At 48.7% G+C, this 19714-nt stretch overlaps 1 protein-coding gene across 1 annotated transcript in view; it reads right to left on the reverse strand.

The window, feature by feature from the left end:
• The window catches only part of pole (polymerase (DNA directed), epsilon), a 204791-nt gene that overhangs the window by 127940 nt on the left and 57137 nt on the right, over positions 1–19714 (reverse strand). Inside the window, exons 19-21 of the mRNA XM_072487322.1 lie at positions 2239–2385; positions 1722–1867; positions 1054–1202 (exon numbers count right to left, since the gene is read on the reverse strand). Coding sequence (XP_072343423.1) covers positions 1054–1202; positions 1722–1867; positions 2239–2385 — 442 coding nt within the window. The remainder of the gene's footprint in view (positions 1–1053; positions 1203–1721; positions 1868–2238; positions 2386–19714) is intronic.

The raw sequence follows: 19714 nt of genomic DNA on the forward strand, positions 1-19714 counted from the left end.
CACGAGCTGAGTCCGCCATGGAGCACAGTGCGCCCGCCGCCGTGCGCATGCACGGCGGCGGAACCGCAAGTGCTCAGGGTTGTATCAGCAGCTAGAGCTGCGAGCTCTACGCTGCCTCTCTGCTAGCCCACAGCAAAACGGTGAATTGGTGGCCGTTTTGAGCCAATTTTCCTGGCATAAAAGACCACCGTTTTTATGCCGGCGTGGGGATTTAGTCTCCAAAACGAAGAATACAGCCCCTTATATGTTTAAACTGTGCCCCCTAAGTTCTTGTCTGTCCCACAAGGGGAAGCATCTTCTCAGCATCCACTCTGTCCCCTTATGTTTCAATAAGATCACTTCTAAACTTCAATGGATATAGGCCCAACTGGTTTAACTGTCCTCATAAGATAACCTCCTCATCACAGAAAACTCACCAGTAAAGAAAAGCTTTTCCCTCATGTAGTCTTTGGTTCTTTTGACATTCACCTGAAATTTGTGGCCTCTGGTTCTTGATCCTTCTGCTAATGGGAACATGGAATCCTTCTTCCATGTCCAGATTATTCTTGACTTGAATACCTCTTATCATTTCTTCTCTCAACCTTCTCTTCTCAAGAGAGAACAGCCCCAGTTTCTCCAATCTATCCTCTAACTGAATTCTGAGGCCTGGAACCATTCTTTTAAATCATTTCTGCACCTCCCCCTCATGCCTTTGCATCCTTCCTAAATCTAAATCTGAATTGACAGAAACTTTTTAAACTGAATCACTTGAAATTATGGTAATGGACCTATGTTCTAATCCATGATATAATACACCAATCCAGTATGTCATTGGGTTCCCCCAATTTTTAAGAGGCATTACTCTCCCTTCCTTTCAAACCATGGGGTGGCATTGAAGGCTCTGTTTATTTTTGAACATTGATGCTGGACTAAAATTGGCAATCCAATAGCAGATCCAAACTCCACCCGAGTACGGAAGTACCACAGATCGATATTCCAGTGCATGATGCTATAATTATTACTGTTAAAACAAGCTGTAACTGTTTTCCCATTTGTATTAATTTGGTTACCAACCCTTTGCGCATGACATAGCCATAGAAGGAGTTTAGAATACACTTGTGGGCCAGCTGCAGGGACTCATACAAGATCTCCATGTTTTTACAACGCTTGATTTCTGTAGCATCTCCACTTTCAACGGCAGCTGACAGCTTCTTCTTCCATACCTAGAAAAAAAGTTTAACAAAAAACAAAATGTGAAGAAACTAATCGGGAAAAAAAAAATTTGCTTACATACAAACTGGAAAACGCATCGCAAAGTGCTTCACATATAATTGTTTTTCAGTGCAATGACCAATAGATGTAAATGCAGATGGATCTCAGAATGATACTTCCAATAATGCACCACTGCACTGCACTGGATTGTCTATTCAAGTCCCGGAGCAAGGCTTTTTAATTTAAAAGGTGACAGCAGAAAATTGATACTTGCATTCTGAGGACAAAAATTAAAGACTTAAAATAGTTAAGATGACCCAAAGATAATCTGTGAACTTGGTCAAGTGTAGTTAAGCGTTTGTGGGTGGGGAAAAACAAGGAAACCACAAATAAATTGGATTATGGATATTCCTCCCAAAAAAACAAATATTTGTAAATACGGAATTCACTCTAGTCATTTTGATAAAGAATGATATTGAAATACAAGACTTTGATCAGAAAGAAAAAGAATCAAAAGTGCAAAATCTTGCCTTGTGTGAGCCTTTAAATTCATACCGCCGGTCACGGAAAGCTCGGACTGTATCCACATAGAAAGAATTTTCACGTTGACAAATTGTTGTTACGCGTTCCTCAATCTTAGTGATGTGGATTTTCTTGTAAGCTTTGCGGCAATAGTCTGAAATATATGGAGAGGTGCATTGGAGGCAATTACCATGCAAGTTGCGGAAACCAAACACTTTTTATCTAGGAAGGTTAAAATGTCTGATTGAGTTCATTTCTATCAAAACTCTGTAGGGTCAATCAACTACATTTTACAACTGTACATTTTACTGACTTGGTTGATTTCAGCCAGCATAGTTTTATCTTACTAGTATACACCTCTCAGTGGCCACAGGCTAAGTCCTGGGAGGGGGTGGCTTGTTACACTCTGAAACAGAGGATATCTGTCGTCAAGATAAATGACCGCAAGAACCAAAACATACGAAACTGAAGACACCCAAACATAAACCAGCAACATTGTCAATGAAAAATTAAATTTAGTTTTACCTGCCAGTCGCTTCTTTTCATACTTGGCCTGCTCTTCACGGGATAGCTCATGGAAAGCTTGTGGCCGTCCATTTGGAAAAGCAGGAGGAAACTTCTCAGATTCAAGCTGCTGTTGAATACGATGATACTCACTGCGCGAGGCTGGCACTACAAAGACAAATCACACAAAATTAGCATGTCATTTTAAGAAGCAATATTTACCAGTTACACCTATACCATTTTTTGAGAACAATTGCATGGGAACTGGGCAGGAAAGTGGAGTTGAAGTCAAAGATCTGCCATGATATTATTGAATGGAGGAAACAGGCTCAATGGACAGTATGGTCGACTGTTGCTGCTCCCATCTCGTGTTCTTGGAAAATCATATTCAGGGTGAATTAAATTTTTTTTACAACATCACAAATGATAACATTATAATAATAATCGCAATCGCTTATTGTCACAAGTAGGCTTCAATGAAGTTCCTGTGAAAAGCCCCGATGGAGTAATTTTATCGAACCTGCACTAACACGGCATGTCAGATAAAACATGAACAGCAATAAAGACCCCACTTTTCAAACAGGAGCTAAAGTTTTCTTTTGAAAATATTTTTATTGGTATTTCAAGTAACAGTTACAGAATAAACAAGAAAGAAAAAAAAAAAAACTGGGTTTCACACAAAGTATCGTACAATGACATAGGTTTGAATGGCCAGCCTCTGACCCCTTCTTGTCACCATAGTCGCGACCAGGGTTCGAGCACTGGATCGTATTTATATTTGTATAACAATGTTCAGAACAGTCTGTTGGGTTCCACTAGGGTCCCTGGCACTTAGTGGTAGGAGCATTTTCTCATTTTCTCCCTTCTGTATCCTGGTATGTTTGGGGGGTCCCCTCTCGTTTGTCTGTACCTTGGTCTGGGTTACTTTAAAACGATAGTTCCTCCAGCTCCTCTCCTCCCTCTCAGGGGTTTACCATGAAAATGCTGCTCTTACCCAGGCTGAGGTTGTAACCTGAGACGGCGCCAAAAGAAGCCCGGTTAGGTTACCATGCTGGCGAGGGGGTTAGACATGTAAAGGAGGTCATCCACATAGAGGAGCAGAGAACGCAAGAGTCTCACTCTCCGGACTCCCGCCCACCAATCCGCTGATCTAAGGGGATAACAGCAGTTCAATTGCTCTTGCGAACAAGAGTAGGGATAGTGGGCACCCCTGTCCTGTTTCCCCGTACAGCAACGTATTCAGAGCTGGTGGTTTCTCCGTATGCTTGCCAAAGGAGCATTGTACAGGAGCTTAAACCACGTGATTAATCCCTCACCGATCCCAAACTGTTCAAGCACCTCCATGAGGTACCTCCATTTTACTTAATCAAAAGCTTTCTCAGTGTCCAGGGAGACGATCACCTCTGGTGTCATCTCACCAGATGGAGTCATTATTTTGTTCAGCAGGTGTCTGACGTTTGCAGTTAGTTGCCTTCCTTTGACAAATACAGTCTGAACTTCCGCAATCACATCCGGCAGGCAGCTCTCCCAACGTCTCGCTAGGATTTTTGCGTGTGTTTAGGAGATGGTATGTATGATCCACACTCTGCTGGGTCTTTGTCCTTTTGGGGGATCAGTGAGATTGCAGCATGTACCAGGGTAGGAGGCAGGTGCCCCCTTAGACAGTGAGTCATTGAACATCTCTCACAGGTGCGGGTCGTAACGGTCTTATTGACCTCGTTTGGGTCCGCTACCATCCTGTCGTTACTGTCCCTTATCTGAGCTCTCTCTCACACGGCAGCATGTTTTCTTAGCTGGTGTGCCAGCATGCGGCTGACTTTGTCTCCATGTTCATAAAAGGCCCCTCTTACCTGACGAAGCTGGTGGACAGCCTTCCATGTGGAGAGCAGATCAAATTTCATCTGCAGCTTTTTCCCTTTCCACCAACAGTTCCACGGCTGGGGCTGTGGAGTACAGACGATCCACCTCCAGCATGGAGACGATCAGTCGCGGCTTGGCTTCCCTTTCCTTCCTGTCCCTAAAGGCCCTGTAAGCTATAATCTCCCCCCTGATCACCGCTGTCAGTGCCTCCCAGAACATGGAGGGTGAGATCTCCCCAATCCAATTGCAGGATACATAATAACCGATTGTTGGGATATTTTAGTACAGAATTCCTTGTCGGCAAGGAGAGCTGCATCTAGCCTTTCCAACCACATGTTGATGTAATATGGCGCGCCACCCCCCCCCCCCCCCCCCCCCCCCCCTCACTATTACCAGGAGCCCGTTGCCGCATGATCCCCCCCTCACTAAATGTTCATACCTTGCCAACATAATGTTGTGTCAGGAGGTTCACAACTGGTTGGCCAAATGTCAAGGGAATCCATCCGGGGGCACAAGGCAGGATGGTAGAGACGATATTCCCATTAGTGTGGGCTGGGGGCAGTTAGGCTGCAGTGCTGATCTCGGTGGGCCCAGTTGCCAGCTCTATTAGGCCCCGCCCTGCCAGAGTGATGGTGCAACCCCACGCACTCATTTTGTGAGGGGTCCAAGTGGCTCAATATTTGGAAAGAAAACTGCAACTGGAAAGTTACACAGTCTGGGCCTGATATATTGCCAAATTCTGGTAATATTCAGTCCTGTATTTTTAAACTACTTAGTAAAAATGTTTTTTTTTTTAAATATACTATGAGGTTTCAGTCAAACTCTCCATATTCCCTGGTGACAAGTGGACTCAGTGAAGCCCCGTCCCCAACCATCACAACAAAAACACTGCAATAAACTCCTCTCCACAGTACACACATCTCCCTTTCCACCATACACTCATGCCCTCTCACTCATATCCTCCTTCTCCACCCTCGCCATACCTGGATTTTTCTTGCCCAGATATGGGAGCGCTGGAGGAGAGAAAAGCAGCTACCAAGGCTGAAACCCCAGATCCCAGCCACATTCTTTCATCCTCACTCACTCGCAGTCCACCCAACTTCGATGTCACCCCAGTCCAGCGGCATCAACTTCAACATAGGGTCTGTTGGCATCAGATACGTAATCAAAAGTGCCATGCAGACTGCACATGGGAGTGTGGCAACTGGGGACATAGCCTCTGCATCTCCTAATCACAGGAAGTTAGAGTGGCGACACACTTCTTACACCTTGCTAGAATGTATGTAAAGTCGCCATAGTCCCAGATGACCATAGGCTGCTTTCCCCTTTGAAGAGGGAGAGCTAACTGGTGGTGGTTCAACCAGGGGGTCACCACACCTCAGGGAAGGGGCAAGGTTGAGACGGTGGAACCTTCATGACTACCTTTCATGAATTATTCTAGCAAGGAGCTGAATGATGGACCAGGTGGAGGACAGAAACAAAATGAAAATGGCAGGTCAGTTTTCCAAAATTCTGCCTAATGATGGAGATTTCACATCCCTGAATAAATGGACAATAACTTTAAATCCAGAAGCTGCACCTATTCGTGGAGGTGTAGGCATGAAAAGAGAAGATAAAAATGGAAGGTTAAGGGAAAAAAATGGAAAGCCACAGAGGGAGGAATGCAGCAGTTTGAAGCAGTTGCTGCCAATGATGCGACTGAATGGGCAAGAATAAGTCATGTTGCGTACAGAAACAATAAACTAGAGAGAGGTTTGCTGAAGTAGAGTGAAGTAAAACCATGGGGGAATTTGAAGGAGAGATGGAGGATCCCAAATGCAAAAAATGCTGGAGATAAGGGGTCAGTGAACGGAAGTCACATAGAAGCACAGCATTTGGAATGACTTGTAGTTTACAGAGGGCAGAGACAAGCCGCAGCTGAATAATAAATGTGCACATAATATTTTTTAGCAGTTAAAGGAAATAGTACTGAGACGTGCAATGTCATGGAGGGAAATGCAATCAAAGTGGCGGGAGTGAAAGAAAGCAAAGCTTGGATTAAAGCAGCACACAATGATTCTGCACATTCATGCTTGGTGGGGAACAGTACTAAGGAAAGGTCAAAGTCTTGTGAACTCAAATCACACAGTAGTGTTTTCCATGTGTATATATACACTTTCTCTAAAGCATTAAAAGCCAATTTCCTGTCCATCTTGCTAAGTGCTTAGCTGTAATGAGACATTAACTGGTTTTAAGTGTGCTGCTTGCTAATAAATTCCTCAAGCACAAAAATAGTTTGTAAAGTTTTTGCAGTCCACGGGGTAGATTTAATAATAATAATTAGGCTTACATTAACACTGCAATGAAGTTACTGTGAAAAGCCCCTGGTGGAGAAGGCTACCATGCCAGTAAAACTATGGCAAAATTAGAGGGCACAGAAAATTTGGGTTCAGATTTTACTCAGGCAAAAATATGATCTGACCCTAATTAGGGAGTGCGGGATGTGTTTCTGTGACACTGTCCTGGCTTCATTTTTCATTGTAAAAATATAGTGAGTCTCAGTGGAAGTGAACAGCAATTGAAGGGTCTGCAATTTATCAATGACAACACAAATCATGGAGGATGAGGTATACGTTTGTGGAACACCTATTTTTAGTGGCTTTTGGTCAAAGAGGAAACCTTTTAAATTAATACAGCCTTTGAAAATTCAGGTCTGCTGTAGCAATCTTCTGATGTTCAACTGGGTCTGTCATCTCACAAGTGGACCGATGTGTGTCTTACTTTCATGGGTTTTGTCTCACAATGCCCGTCAGCTAGTTAGGCCACGGTTTCCCAAACTTTCCCAGCCATGGAACCCTGTTGACCTCCTCAGAGTACTGCCGGAACCTCTAAAAAAACATTCCGATTATGTTGAAGAGATGAACCACAAAAAAATGAATGTCGTTGAGCAATCGATACAAGCATTCAAAAACAAACAGCTAAAAGGCTTTGCTATTTCTTTTATGTATACATTTATTATAATTAAAAAGTTCTGAGCCAACAAAAGTCTTCCCTTATTTTAAAATGTTTGCGCAAAAATTAATTCAATATGAGGAGTGTTGCTGAACAGCTGGATTCTCGTATCAGACACATACAGACTCACACCCAGAAAAAGCACAAGCGCCCACACACTCCTGAACCCCTGCTCCCCCAGCCTTGGCCTCTCCTTTGCCCTGTGGCTGTGGCCACCATCTGGTCACCTCTGCTCTCATCCGATTTTGTTGCTATTTCCAGCTTGTCCAGGTCGTGTTCTCAGTGCATTTGCTGCAGAAAGGCTGAGTAGTACACCTCCCAGCAGCCAAAAAATGAAAAACGGTCCTTGATTGGACAAGCTGGAAGGATAGCTCTTCTCAAATTTAAAACCACTGAACCTACTGGGGACCCCAGGGTTCTGAAGCATAATCCAGGGATGTAACAACAGCATGCTTTCTGATGGAGACCGAATCTTGGGTCTTTCATATGAGCATCCAGCAGAGCGGAGACACTGATTGGCTGTTGCGGGAAAGATTTGCATCAGGCCATCAGTGCTTCCGGAAGAGAGAGAGGGAAGGAGAGGGAGAGACTTAAATTTTCACTTGGTGCAGTAGGGATAGCAATGAGGGCAGTGATTTGCTCCAAATGCAGGATGTGGGAGCTCAGGGAGAATTCCATTGTTCCTGATGACTGCACCTGTGGGGAGTGCACCCAGCTGCAGCTCCTGGGAGACTGAGTTAGGGAGCTGGAGCTGGATGCACTCAGGATCATCTGGAATGCTGAGCACTTTATTAAGAGTTTTAGTGAGGCGCTCACACCTAAAGTGCAGTCAGAGAGTAGCTGGGTGACCACCAGGAACGGTAAAGGAGCAGACAGAGATGGCCATTCCCCTCTTAAACAAGTATATAATTTAGGATACTGTTGGGGGGAGGGGGGAGATGGGAGCAGGGGGGAATGACCGTTCAGGTGAAAGCAGCGGTAGCCAGATCTGTGGCGCTATGACTGGCTCGGGCACAGCGGGAAAGGGGAAAGGCAAACAGGACAGCAGTGATAGGAGACTCGGTAGTTAGGGGGACAGACAGGAGATTCTGTGGCCGCAAACGGGAATCCAGGATGGTGTGTTGCTTCCTGGGTACCAAGGTCAAGGTGTGTTGCCTCCCAGGTGCCAGGGTAAAGGATATCTCGGAGCGGCTGCAGAACATTCTCAAGGAGGGTGAGCAGCCAGAAGTCGTTGTGCACGTTGGCACAAATGACAGAAATAGAAATAGCGATGAGGTCCTGAGGAGTGATTATAGAGAGTGAGGAAAAAGGTTAAGAAACAGGACCTTGATGGTGGTAATCTCCAGTGCACGTACTACGGAGGGCAAGAACAGGAGAATATGGCAGATGAATGCGTGGCTAAAGAATTGGCGCTTGGGGCAGGGATTCAGATTCTTAGATCATTGAGATGTTTCATGGGGCAGAGGTGACCTGTTGCATCTGAAATGGAGGGGGATCAATATCGTGGGGAGCAGATTTGCTAGTGCTACAAGGGAGGGTTTAAACTAGATTGGCAGTGGGGTGGGATCCTCAGCAGCAGGGAACGAAATGAGGTGCTGAAAGGAGATCCAGTACTCAGCAATGGCAAGCTGAATGGACATGATAGACAGGAGCCCAGCAGGCAGTGGGGGAAACCTGTTGGATTCAATTGCATCTATTTCAATGCAAGAGGGCTGACAGGTAAGGCTGATGAAATCAGGGCATGGATAGGTACATGGGGCTGGGATATTATAGCCATAACTGAAACATGGCTAAGGGAGGGACAGGACTGGCAGCTTAATGTTCCAGGGTACAAGTACTTTAGGCGGGACAGAGGTGGCGGAAAGAGAGGAGTGGGAGTTGCATTTTTGATTAAGGGGGGTATCACGGCAGTCGTCAGAGATGAAATAACCAAGGGATCATCCAGCGAGGCTTTGCAGGTGGAACTAAGAAATAAGATGGGGATGGTAACCATATTGGGGTTGTACTATAGGTCCCCAAATAGTCAATGGGAATTAGAAGAACAAATATGCTGGGAGACTGGGGAGACATGCAGGAGTAATAGGGTTGTCATAGTAGGGGATTATAATTTTCCCAACATAGACTGGGACTGCCATTGTTTTAAGTGTTTAGATGGAGTGCAATTTGTTAAGTGTGTTCAGGAAAGTTTCCTCAGGCAGTATGTGGAGAGTCCTACTCGGGTAATGGCAAAACTTGACCTACTCTTGGGAAATAGTGCAGAGATGCCAGCAGTGGGCACAGTAAGAATTCTTACAACACCAGGTTAAAGTAAACAGGTTTATTTGGAGCATAGCTGTCCTTCATCAGGTGAGTCTTGGGAAATAGGGTAGGGCACGTGACTGAGGTAACGGTGGGGGACCACTTTGGTGACGATAGTTTTATTAATTTTAAAATAGTTATGGAAAGGGACAAAACTGGTTCACACGTGCAAGTTCTAAATTGGGGCAAGGCGAATTTTGATGGAATTAGACAGGAGCTTGCAAAGGTTGATTGGAGTAGCTTGTTTGAGAGCAAAGGGACCTCTGGCAAGTGGAAGACTTTTAAAAGTGAAATAGCTAGAGTTCAGGGTCTACATGTTCCTGTTAGGGTGAAGGGCAAGGCTGGCAGGAGTAGGGAACTCTGGATGACAAAACATAGAGATTATGGCCGGGAAGAAGGAGGAGGCATGACTCAGGTATAAGCAGCTGGAATCAAGGGATTTCCTGGAGGTGAACACAGGATACAGGAGTACACTCCAGAAGGAAATGAGGAGGGCAAAAAGGGGGCATGAGGTAGCTTTGGCTTAGAGAATTACGGTGAATCCAAAGGGATTCTTTACGTATATTAAAGGAAAAATAATAACTCGAGAGAGAATAGGGCCCCTCAATGACCAAAGTGGACACGTGTGGAATTGCAGGAGGTGGGCGAGGTTCTCAATGAATATATTTCCTCTCATCGTGGAGAAAGACATGAAGACTTGGGAACCTGGGAAGGTTAGTGGCGATATATTGAGGACAGTTCGCATTACAGTAGAGGAGGCGATGGACGTATTAAATGTATGAAGGTGGGTAAATCTCCTGGCTGACCAGGTATATCCAAGAACACCGTGTTGAGGCTAGAGAAGAAATTGCGGGAGTCCTGGCTGAGATATTTGCATCATCGTTAGCCATGGGTGAGGTACCAGAAGACTGGAGGATAGCAAATGTTGTGCCCTTATTTTAAGAAGGGCTGCAAAGGAAAACCTGGGAATTATAGACTGGTAAGCCAACATCTGTGGTGGGTAAGTTAAGAGAGAAGATTCTGAGGGATAAGATATACAGGCATTTGGAAAGACAGGGTTTGATTAGGAGTAGTCAGCACATCTTTGTGCATGGAAGATCATACCATACAAATTTGTTGGAGTTCTTTGAAGAAGTGACCAGGAAGGTTGATGAGGGCAGGGCGGTAGACGTAGTCTGAATGGGCCTCAGTAAGGCCTCTGATAAAGTTCCACATGGTAGACTTCTGATAAGGTTAGATCACATGGAATCCAGGGAGAGCTGGCAAATTGGATATTCAATTGGTATGATGGTTGGAAGCATAGGGTAATGGTGGAAGGATGCTTGTTGGACTGGACGCCTATGACTACTGGTGTGCCTCAGGGGTCAGTGCTGGGCCCATTGCTGTTTGTTATCTATATCAATGATTTGGATGAGAAAATACAAGGTATGATCAGTAAGCTTGCAGATGACAGTGAGGAAGGTCATCAAAAATTGCAGCAGGATTTTAATCAGCTGGGGAAGCGGGCTGAGAAATGGAAAATGGAGTTTGATACAGCTTAGAGTGAGGTGTTGCATTTTGGAAAGTCAAATCAAGGTAGGACTTTCACAGTGAATGACAGGACCTTAGGCATGCTGGTCTTTAACAGTCAGGGCACTGAGTATAGAAGTTGGGAAGTTATGTTGCAGCTGTACAGGAAGCTGGTGACGCCACACCTGGAGTATTGTATCATTTTTGATTGCCTTGCTATAGGAAAGGCGCTATTAAACTGGACAGAGTACAGAAGAGATTTAAAAGGATGTTGCCAGGATTCAAGGGACTGAGTTATAAGGAGAAATTGGACAGCCTAGGACTTTTTTCTTTGGAGCGTAGGAGACCATGGGCCGATCCTGTAAAGGTGTAGTAGATCATGAGAGGCATAGATAGGGTGGATGCACTCAGTATTTTTCCAAGGGTTGGGAAATCGAGAACTAGAGGGCACAGGTTTACGTTAAGGGGGGGAAATAATTAATAGGAACCATAGGAGCAACTTTTTTTTTTTTTTTTAAAACACAGAGGATGGTACGTATGTGGAATGAGCTGCCGGAAGAATTGATTGAGGCAGGGACATTGACATCATTTAAAAGGCATTTTGACAGAAACATGGATAGGAAAGGTTTAGAGGGATGTGGGCCAAATTCAGACAAATGGGGCTAGCTTAGATGGGCTTTTTGGTTGGCGTAGACCAGTTTGGGCTGAAGTTCTATGCCGGGTTCTATGATCCTGTGAATGCTTCTTTGAATGTTGACCAAGCCAATACTTCTGTGACAAGGTTTAATGCTGATCATTAAGCTGTACATAGTGTCACACTAAATGAATGTACCAAGCATTCACTGTGTTCTATCAGGACACCGTATCTTCACATCATGGTACAAAATAAACAGTGCACCACGCTTCACAAAAAACAGTCGTTTGCCTATTTTGACATGATCATAATGTCTTCCTACTACCCATCTAGTATTTCTGACCTTAAGCTTGCCTGAACATTTACCAGCTATATGTTTCAAAGCCTGGCTGCTTGCTCTTCTGTTCCAAAAGCCTCTATTTGGTTCTTTCTTCAGTCAGACAGATCAAAAAGCTTTCCACAAACTGGGAGTGAAGGGTGCATTGATTGGTAGATAAGCTAACCAACAGGTTAATTAAGTTGCTGGGGAATAGTTTAATTTAGGGTTTTATTTCATATTAGGGTGGGGCGGCACGGTGGCACAGTGGTTAGCATTGCTGCCTCACAGTGCCAGGGGCCCAGGTTCAATTCCGACCTCGGATAACTGTGTGCGGAGTTTGCACATTCTTCCCAGTGTCTGCATGGGTTTCCACCGGGTGCTCCGGTTTCCTCCCACAGTGCAAAGATGTGCAGCTTCAGTGGATCGGTCATGCTAAATTGCTCCTTAGGGTGGGGTTACAGGAATAAGGCAGAGGATTGGACCTAGGTAGGGTGGACTTTCGAAGGGTTGGTGCAGACTCTAAGGGCAAAATGGCCTCCTTCTGCACTGCAGGGATTCGATTCGATCTTATTAATAATTTTCATTTAAATTCCTCTTTTCAAAGAAGAAACAATAAAGTCTCTGTTTGCTGGCACCGAAATAGCAAAATGTAAATGGATGAAGAATTAGTTCAGACACCAAAATCGCGCTGGGTGCTGATTTGATGCCAAATCGCAATTCTCGTCACCTCAACGGCGCCGTCAATGCAGTCCGGAATGCACGTACAGTAAACAATGTTTGCATATTAGCGGGCCTGACCCGGTATCCTCCGCGATTCTCCGTATCCGAAGGGCCGAGTTCCCGACGGCACAGCGCCGTGGCTGCTGAGGGAGAGAGGAGGTAAGACAGAGGCACGACTGTGGCCAGCCGGACCAAACACTGGCTGGGATGGGGAGGGGGGTTTGCCCTGCGGCAGTACGTGGTAGTGCTGCTCGAGGAGGAGGAAGTTGCAGTAGAGAAGCATGTAGCAGCGGAGCGTGCCACAGAGGAACAGGAGGCAGCCGCCCAAAATGGGGAACCAGCCACCAAACAGGCCGAGGAGGAGATGCAGCATGAGGCTTCGTGTGTACTGGCAGCCCCCGTCATTCGAGGACCTGCCGGACCGGGGATGCCGAAGACTCCGGGTGAGCAGGGAGACAGTACAACATATCTGCTGGATCGTGGCACACCTGGTACCGCGGGGGTATGGGGGAGGATATCCGCTCCCAGTGGCCGTGAAGGTGATGGTCGCTCTGAACTTCTATGCTCCGGGGGCCTTCAATGTGCCGAGTGGGTACCTGCCCGGGATTTCACAGACCTCTATGCACATGTGCATGCATGCCGTCACGCATGCCCAATGTGCCCAGGCGGCTCAATACATCTACGTCAATGTGGACTGAGCCCACCAGGATGCCCGAGCAACAGGGTTCGCTGCCATTGAAGGGATGCACTGGTCCAGGGGGTGATCAACGGGATGCATGTCCCGCTACGAGCACTTGCAGATGACAGGCCGCTCTACGGAAAGGGGTTCCACTCGATGAACATGCAGCTGATATATGACCATCAGCTGCGCATCACACGCATCTGCACCCAATGCCCGGGCAGTGTATACAACGCCTTCATCCTCATGCACTCGACGATTCCTGACATGTTCGAGACGCCCTCCCTCCCCCCGAACTGGGGGTTTGACTCCTGGGCGACAGGGATTATCCACTGCAGTTGTGGCTGCTGACGCCTACCCGGAAGCCCCAGACCGATGCCTAGGCCCGCTATACAACGATACCAAGGCCACCCACTACGTCTTGGTAGTTCCCCAGATGGTACAGCAGGAGTGGAGGCGGCTTGCTGCGATTTCCGCCCTTCTGGTCATCTTCTGGGGCACCTGGGCCTGGATAGGCCCGGCTGCTGCTTAGGCATCCCATGTGGCGTTGTGCCACCCTGTTCTGCACGCTGCCCACCAGATACACCACGGGCCCCATCACCGCCTGCACTCCCGGGGTGCCCAATGGCACCCGGGGCACTCCATGAGACAGATGTGCGAGTTGAGCTATTCCCCAAGGCTCCCCTGACATCTGCCGCTGCCAGTCTTGGAGGACCGCTCTGGTCTCAACCAGGGTCTGCATGCTCTCAGCCATGGAGCACAGGGAATGGCCATCTCATCTCCCATTGACTGTGCCACCACTTTCTGGGTTAGTGTCACATCAGCCAGTGAGTGCGCCTTCTCGCTCTGGGACTGGGCCACCTCCCTGTGTCTGCACTACGTTGGCCAGCGCCCTGGCAATGCCGCCAACATTCCCAGCCATGGCCTGCTGTGATTGGGCCTTGCTCAGGAACGCCGCTGCAATTTCCAGGTGGTCTGGCACATGGCTGCCTGTAGGGCAGCACGGTGGTATATGGTTAGCATTGCTGCCTCACGGCGCCACGGTCCCAGGTCCAATCCCGGCTCTGAGTCACTGTCCGTGCGGAATTTGCACATTTTCCCCGTATTTGCATGGGTTTCGTCCCCACAACCCAAAGATGTGCAGAGTAGTTGGATTGACCATCCTAAATTGGAAAAAACTGAATGGCCATCGACAACCCCTCATGTAGTCCCTGGCTCTGTGACTGCATTTCCGCAATCTACGGTGCGGTCTGTTCCAGAAGCACAAAAACCGTCTGTACAGCAGCTAATCCCAGGGGTCTGCCCACCCTCCGATCGTCCGCCCCCTCAGGCATTCCTACCTGCACCTGCTGTACCGGATCAGCTGTGTGGTGCGCACCAGATAGTGTCCCTAGAGCCTCTTCACTAAAATGCCAAACCAAGGGGAGTGTCTCTGGGATGGCGGAGAGTTGGAGACAGCTGTGAATGGAAATCCATGTCATCCTCGGACTCGAGCTCCGGGGTGCCCTGCGTCTCGGGTGGAGGGTTGGCGTCCAAGCTGCTTCCAGCATCGGTGCTCGGCTTACGGCAGGGGGGCTCCGGCTGTGGCATTGGCTGGAGGACACCAAATGGGCCCGCCCCATCTCCAGCAGGTCCCGTAAGACTCAAGACAAGACGCATGATTAGGGCAAGGCGGGGAGGAGTGGGCTTTGTGCGGGAGGAGAGTGTGGTGTTGGGGGAGGGTGCGTGGGGGTGTGTGTGTGGGGGGGGGGGGGGGGGGGGGGGGGGGAAAGAGACGACAGAAACAACAGTGTTAGACAGTCTGACGCATACAGCCCAGGGGCAAAAGTGGCCAGTATGGATGCCGGCATGTGTGCAGGGTGGGGGTTCGGCTGCCCTCCGGGTCGTGGGTGCTGTTGGGTTATGGGTGTGTGGCAGGGGGTTTGGTGCCAGGGGCACAGTGCTGCCTACTCACCCTGGGAGCCCTGAGGAGGTTGTGCAGTTTTTTGCAGCACTGCTGTCCGGTCCCGACAGTGTTACCCACGGCGCTGACTGTCTCTGCCACCTGCGCCCAGGCACCTGGCAGCCTCCTTCCAGGCCGGCGTACAGAGTCATCCACCTCTCCTTCACCCCGTCCAGGAGGGTCTCCAGCTCAGCATCCGTGAAGCGTGGGGCCGCACGTCTTGCTGCCATCTTGTTGGCTGGGAAGGGAATGAAGTGTGTATATGCGGCTGCAGCTCGTCAGCCTCCCGAGCGTCAATCGCAAAACAGGCAAATCCCGTACTGTTTCTCATTGGAATTGATTGTGTTCCACGTGGCGCCGGTGCAGTAGGGGAATTGGTCCAGGTGCGCCGCCAGTTTGCTGTCGTGGAACCCCACGAATTCTGAGTCAACACTTAAGCAGGAGAATCCTGCTCCATAGTTTTCAAAATCTTTCGGTTGGAAAAAAAACAATAAATCCCAGAAATGTATCAGACGCAAAGCAGTGGAAAGGGCGTCCGATCGCCAGCAAGTGGCTCCAAATGTTAAGATTTATACAGAATAGGGTGGGGAAAGGAGAAATGAAAGTGGAAAAATTCATGCGTGGGATTCTCCGTTTCGGAGACTAAATGTTGACGCCAACGCAGAAATAGAAGACTTTCACGACAGAAAACTGACGCCACACCTGGACAGATTCCGTTCCTATTAAGGGGCTAGTACTGGTGCCGCATAGAACACAATCGATTCCAATGAAAATCAGTGCAGGATTCGCCGGGTCAGTGATTGACACTCGGGAGGCTGACAAGCTGCACATACATATTACAATCTCCCCACACACTTATCCCAGCCAACAAGATGGCACTTGTTGTGCTGGAGCATGCCCATATAGCTGATGGGTCAGCTGGGGCCGGGGGGAGTGGGGGTGGAGAACACCTATACGATCCATGGCACGAAGTTCAAAGTGGGCTGTTAGCAATATGCGCAGCTGCATGGCTGCGGCTATGGTGTTCCATGCCTGTCCATTCTAAGCCCACAGCCTGGCCACACCCGGCCGAAGCTCCCCGGCCAGCAGTACAACTGTCAGGGCACTATGGCGATATTGGACACTTGCCGCCCCCCCCCCTCTCCCTCAGCAGCCCGCCATGTCGGTTTCGCGATTTTTAAAAGCACAAGTGAATCACGCCGTTGGGAACTCGGCCCATCGGAGGCGGAAAATCGCAGGCGCCCCGGAGGATACCGGGTCGGGCCCACTAATGATATGCAAACGGTGTCTACTGTACGCGTGTTCCAGAACGCATTGACGCCACTGTCGAGGTGTTGGAGCAATTGTGATTTGGCGTCAAAAGGGTGCCTGTCACGATTTTGGCATAACAGATTCTCCACCCAATTGCCTTTCCCCATTTTGGCGTCGGCCAACGGAGAATCCTGCCCAATATCTTTTGTTCACACCCTCTATGCAAAGGAAAATACTGCTTGGAATAGCAGAGGTTGATGTGGAGCCAAAATTATATTTCTGGTAGAAATAAATTCTGATTTGGTATTACAACCATATTCAAGGAAAATTATAGTGCACAGTCCATATATTGGATTCAACAGCACCATATATTGGAGGCTTGCTTACAGCCACAAAGAATGACACATTTGACTGTAATGTCGGATTATCTGACCAGCACAAGCGAGAGCTGATTATTGAACCAAGATTTAGCAACGACTCGGACGCCTCCAATATTTACAATTCTGTAAGCACGCAGGATGTGCCTTCTGTAAAATTGAATTTTCAAAATTCAATAACGAAATATTGAAACAAATAAAAAGGTGAAAATGCTCCTCTTATTTCTTTTGTAAATTTCTTGTTAAGTCATGAAAACTTCATAATTAAGCAGCAAGAAGCAATCCTATTACCGCAAAGTTTTCCTCTCTCACGTATTTTAACAAAAGTGCTCAACTGCCTTCAGGATATTGCCAAATTGCTCTGATTTCAGTTACTGCGCTAACAAAATCTTGCATCAGCAAAACAGGAAGTTCGGCATAAAGGAACAGAAGTGTAAAATTAATCCAAATTATTATAGGTTACTGAAGGTCCGGTTGCGGCGATGCGGAGCTAAGCCGCGCGTTTCTGCAGCTCCCGCGAAAACGGACTTTCAGGCTCACCAGAGGAGCCCCAATGGAGTTTTTTTTTGACTGATCCCGTGTGGGAAGGAGCAGTGAGGTCCCTCCCCCACAATATTTGGCAGGGAGCAGCGGTGGAGCAACGAGGAAAGAAGCCATGGAGCAGAGAACAAAACGGGGAGAAGAAGGCAAGATGGCAGAGGGGAGAGTGCAAGCAGCGTGGGGGCCAGACCAGCAGGAGTTCTTCATGAGATGCGAGGAGGTGCTGGCGCTGATGCTGTTGGCGATCGAGGGGCTGAAGGAGACCCAGACGGTGGAGGTTCGTGAGGTGAACGATAAGGTGAACACCAACGAGGACGATATCCAGGGCCTGGCGGTAAAAATGGAGGCGCACGAGGCGGTGCACAGGAGGTGGGCCGAGAGAATGGAGGTCCTGGAGAACAGGTCGAGGAGGAAGAACCTACGGATTCTGGGTCTTCCCAAAGGAGTGGAGGGAGCTGATGCTGGGGCGTACGGGAGTATGATGCTCCACCCCCCTGGAGCTGGAAGGGGCTCACCGGGTCCTGGCGAGGAGACCCAAGGCAGATGAGCCGCCAAGGGCGATAGTGGCAAGATTCCATCGCTTCGTGGATAAAGAAAGTGTGCTGAGATGGGCCAAGAAGGTGCGGAGCAGCAGATGGGAGAACGCGGTGATCCGAGTATACCAGGATTGGAGCGCGGAGGTGGCAAAGATGAGAGCTGGCTTCAACCGGGCCAAGGCGGTGCTGCATAGAAAAAGAGTCAGGTTCGGCATGCTGCAGCCTGCGCGACTGTGGGTCACTTATCAGGACAGACACCATTATTTTGAAACACCAGAAGAGGCTTGGACCTTTATACAGACGGAAAAACTGGACTCGAACTGAGGGGATGTGGTTGTATATGGGGTTGTAAATATGGGTAAATATTTTGTGGGTGGGATGATGGATGGGGATGTGGGTAGAGTTATTCCTAAAATTTCCTTTATTCCGGTCTGTAGACAAAATGATGATGATGGGGAATGTGGGCGTCGGTCCTGGAGGGAGGTGAGACTCGGGGATGAGGGAACTGGGATGATGGCCGCAACAGGAGCTGCGCCACAGGGGGCGGGGCTTGTTCAGGAAAGCACGGGCTTTTTTCCCGCGCCAAAAGGGGGGGGGAAATGGAGGAAGGGAAGGAGGAGGAGAACTCCCACACGGGGGAGATCAACGGGAAGGCGGGGGAAGCCGGGGTCAGCAGACTCACGGAAGTAATATGAGGGGAGCAAAAGTGCTAGATGTGGATCTAGCGGGGGGGGGAAAGAGGGGGGGATTCTAGGGTTGCTGCTGCAGTGTCCGAGGTGGAACTGAAAATGGAAGAGGTGCTCGGGGCGGGGGTTCCCCACCTGGGGGACTGGAGGGAGTGGGCGGCGCGAGCACGGGACTGGCCTAAGATAGGAGATGGCTAGTCGGGGGGGGGGGGGGGGGGGGGGGGGGGGGGGGGGGTAACCCCCCAATCCGGCTGATCACGTGGAATGTGAGAGGCCTAAATGGGCCGGTTAAGAGGGCCCGAGTGTCCTCGCACCTAAAGGGACTGAAGGCAGACGTGGCCATGCTTCAGGAGACACATCTGAAGGTGGCAGATCAGGTCAGGTTAAGGAAGGGATGGGTGGGACAGGTGTTCCATTCAGGGCTGGATGCGAAGAATGGAGGGGTGGCAATACTGGTGGGAAAGCGGGTGTCATTTGAGCCCAAGAACATAGTAGCGGACAAGGGAGACCGATGCATGATGGTGAGTGGTAGGTTGCAGGAGACGGAGGTGGTACTGGTGAATGTACATGCCCCAAACTGGGACGATGCTGGATTCATGAAACGGATGTTGGGGCGTATTCCAGACCTGGAGGTAGGGAGCTTGATAATGGGTGGGGATTTTAACACGGTGCTGGACCCAGCATTAGATCGTTTCAGATCTAGGACGGGGAGGAGGCCGGCTGCGGCCAAGGTGCTTAGGGGGATTATGGATGAGATGGGGGGAGTAGATCCGTGGAGATTTGCCAGACCTTTGGCCAAAGAATTTTCTTTTTTCTCCCACGTACATAAGGCCTACTCCCAGATAGATTTTTTTCTTCTGGGCAGGGCACTGATCCCGAAAGTGGAGGGAACGGAGTATTCGGCCATAGCCATTTCAGACCATGCCCCGCATGGAGCTGGAGCTGGGGTTGAGAGGGACGGACACCCGTTGTGGAGGTTGGATGTGGGACTGCTGGCAGACGAGGAAGTCTGCGGGAGGGTATTGAAAGATATCTGGAGGCTAACGACAACGGGGAGGTGCAGGTGGGAGTAGTATGGGAGGCGCTGAAGGTGGTGGTCAGGGGAGAGTTAATCTCCATCAGGGCTCACAGGGTGAAGAGCGAGGGCAGGGAAAG

The sequence above is a fragment of the Scyliorhinus torazame genome, chromosome 1 (assembly GCF_047496885.1).
Source record: "Scyliorhinus torazame isolate Kashiwa2021f chromosome 1, sScyTor2.1, whole genome shotgun sequence".
Classification (NCBI taxonomy): Eukaryota; Metazoa; Chordata; class Chondrichthyes; order Carcharhiniformes; family Scyliorhinidae; genus Scyliorhinus; species Scyliorhinus torazame.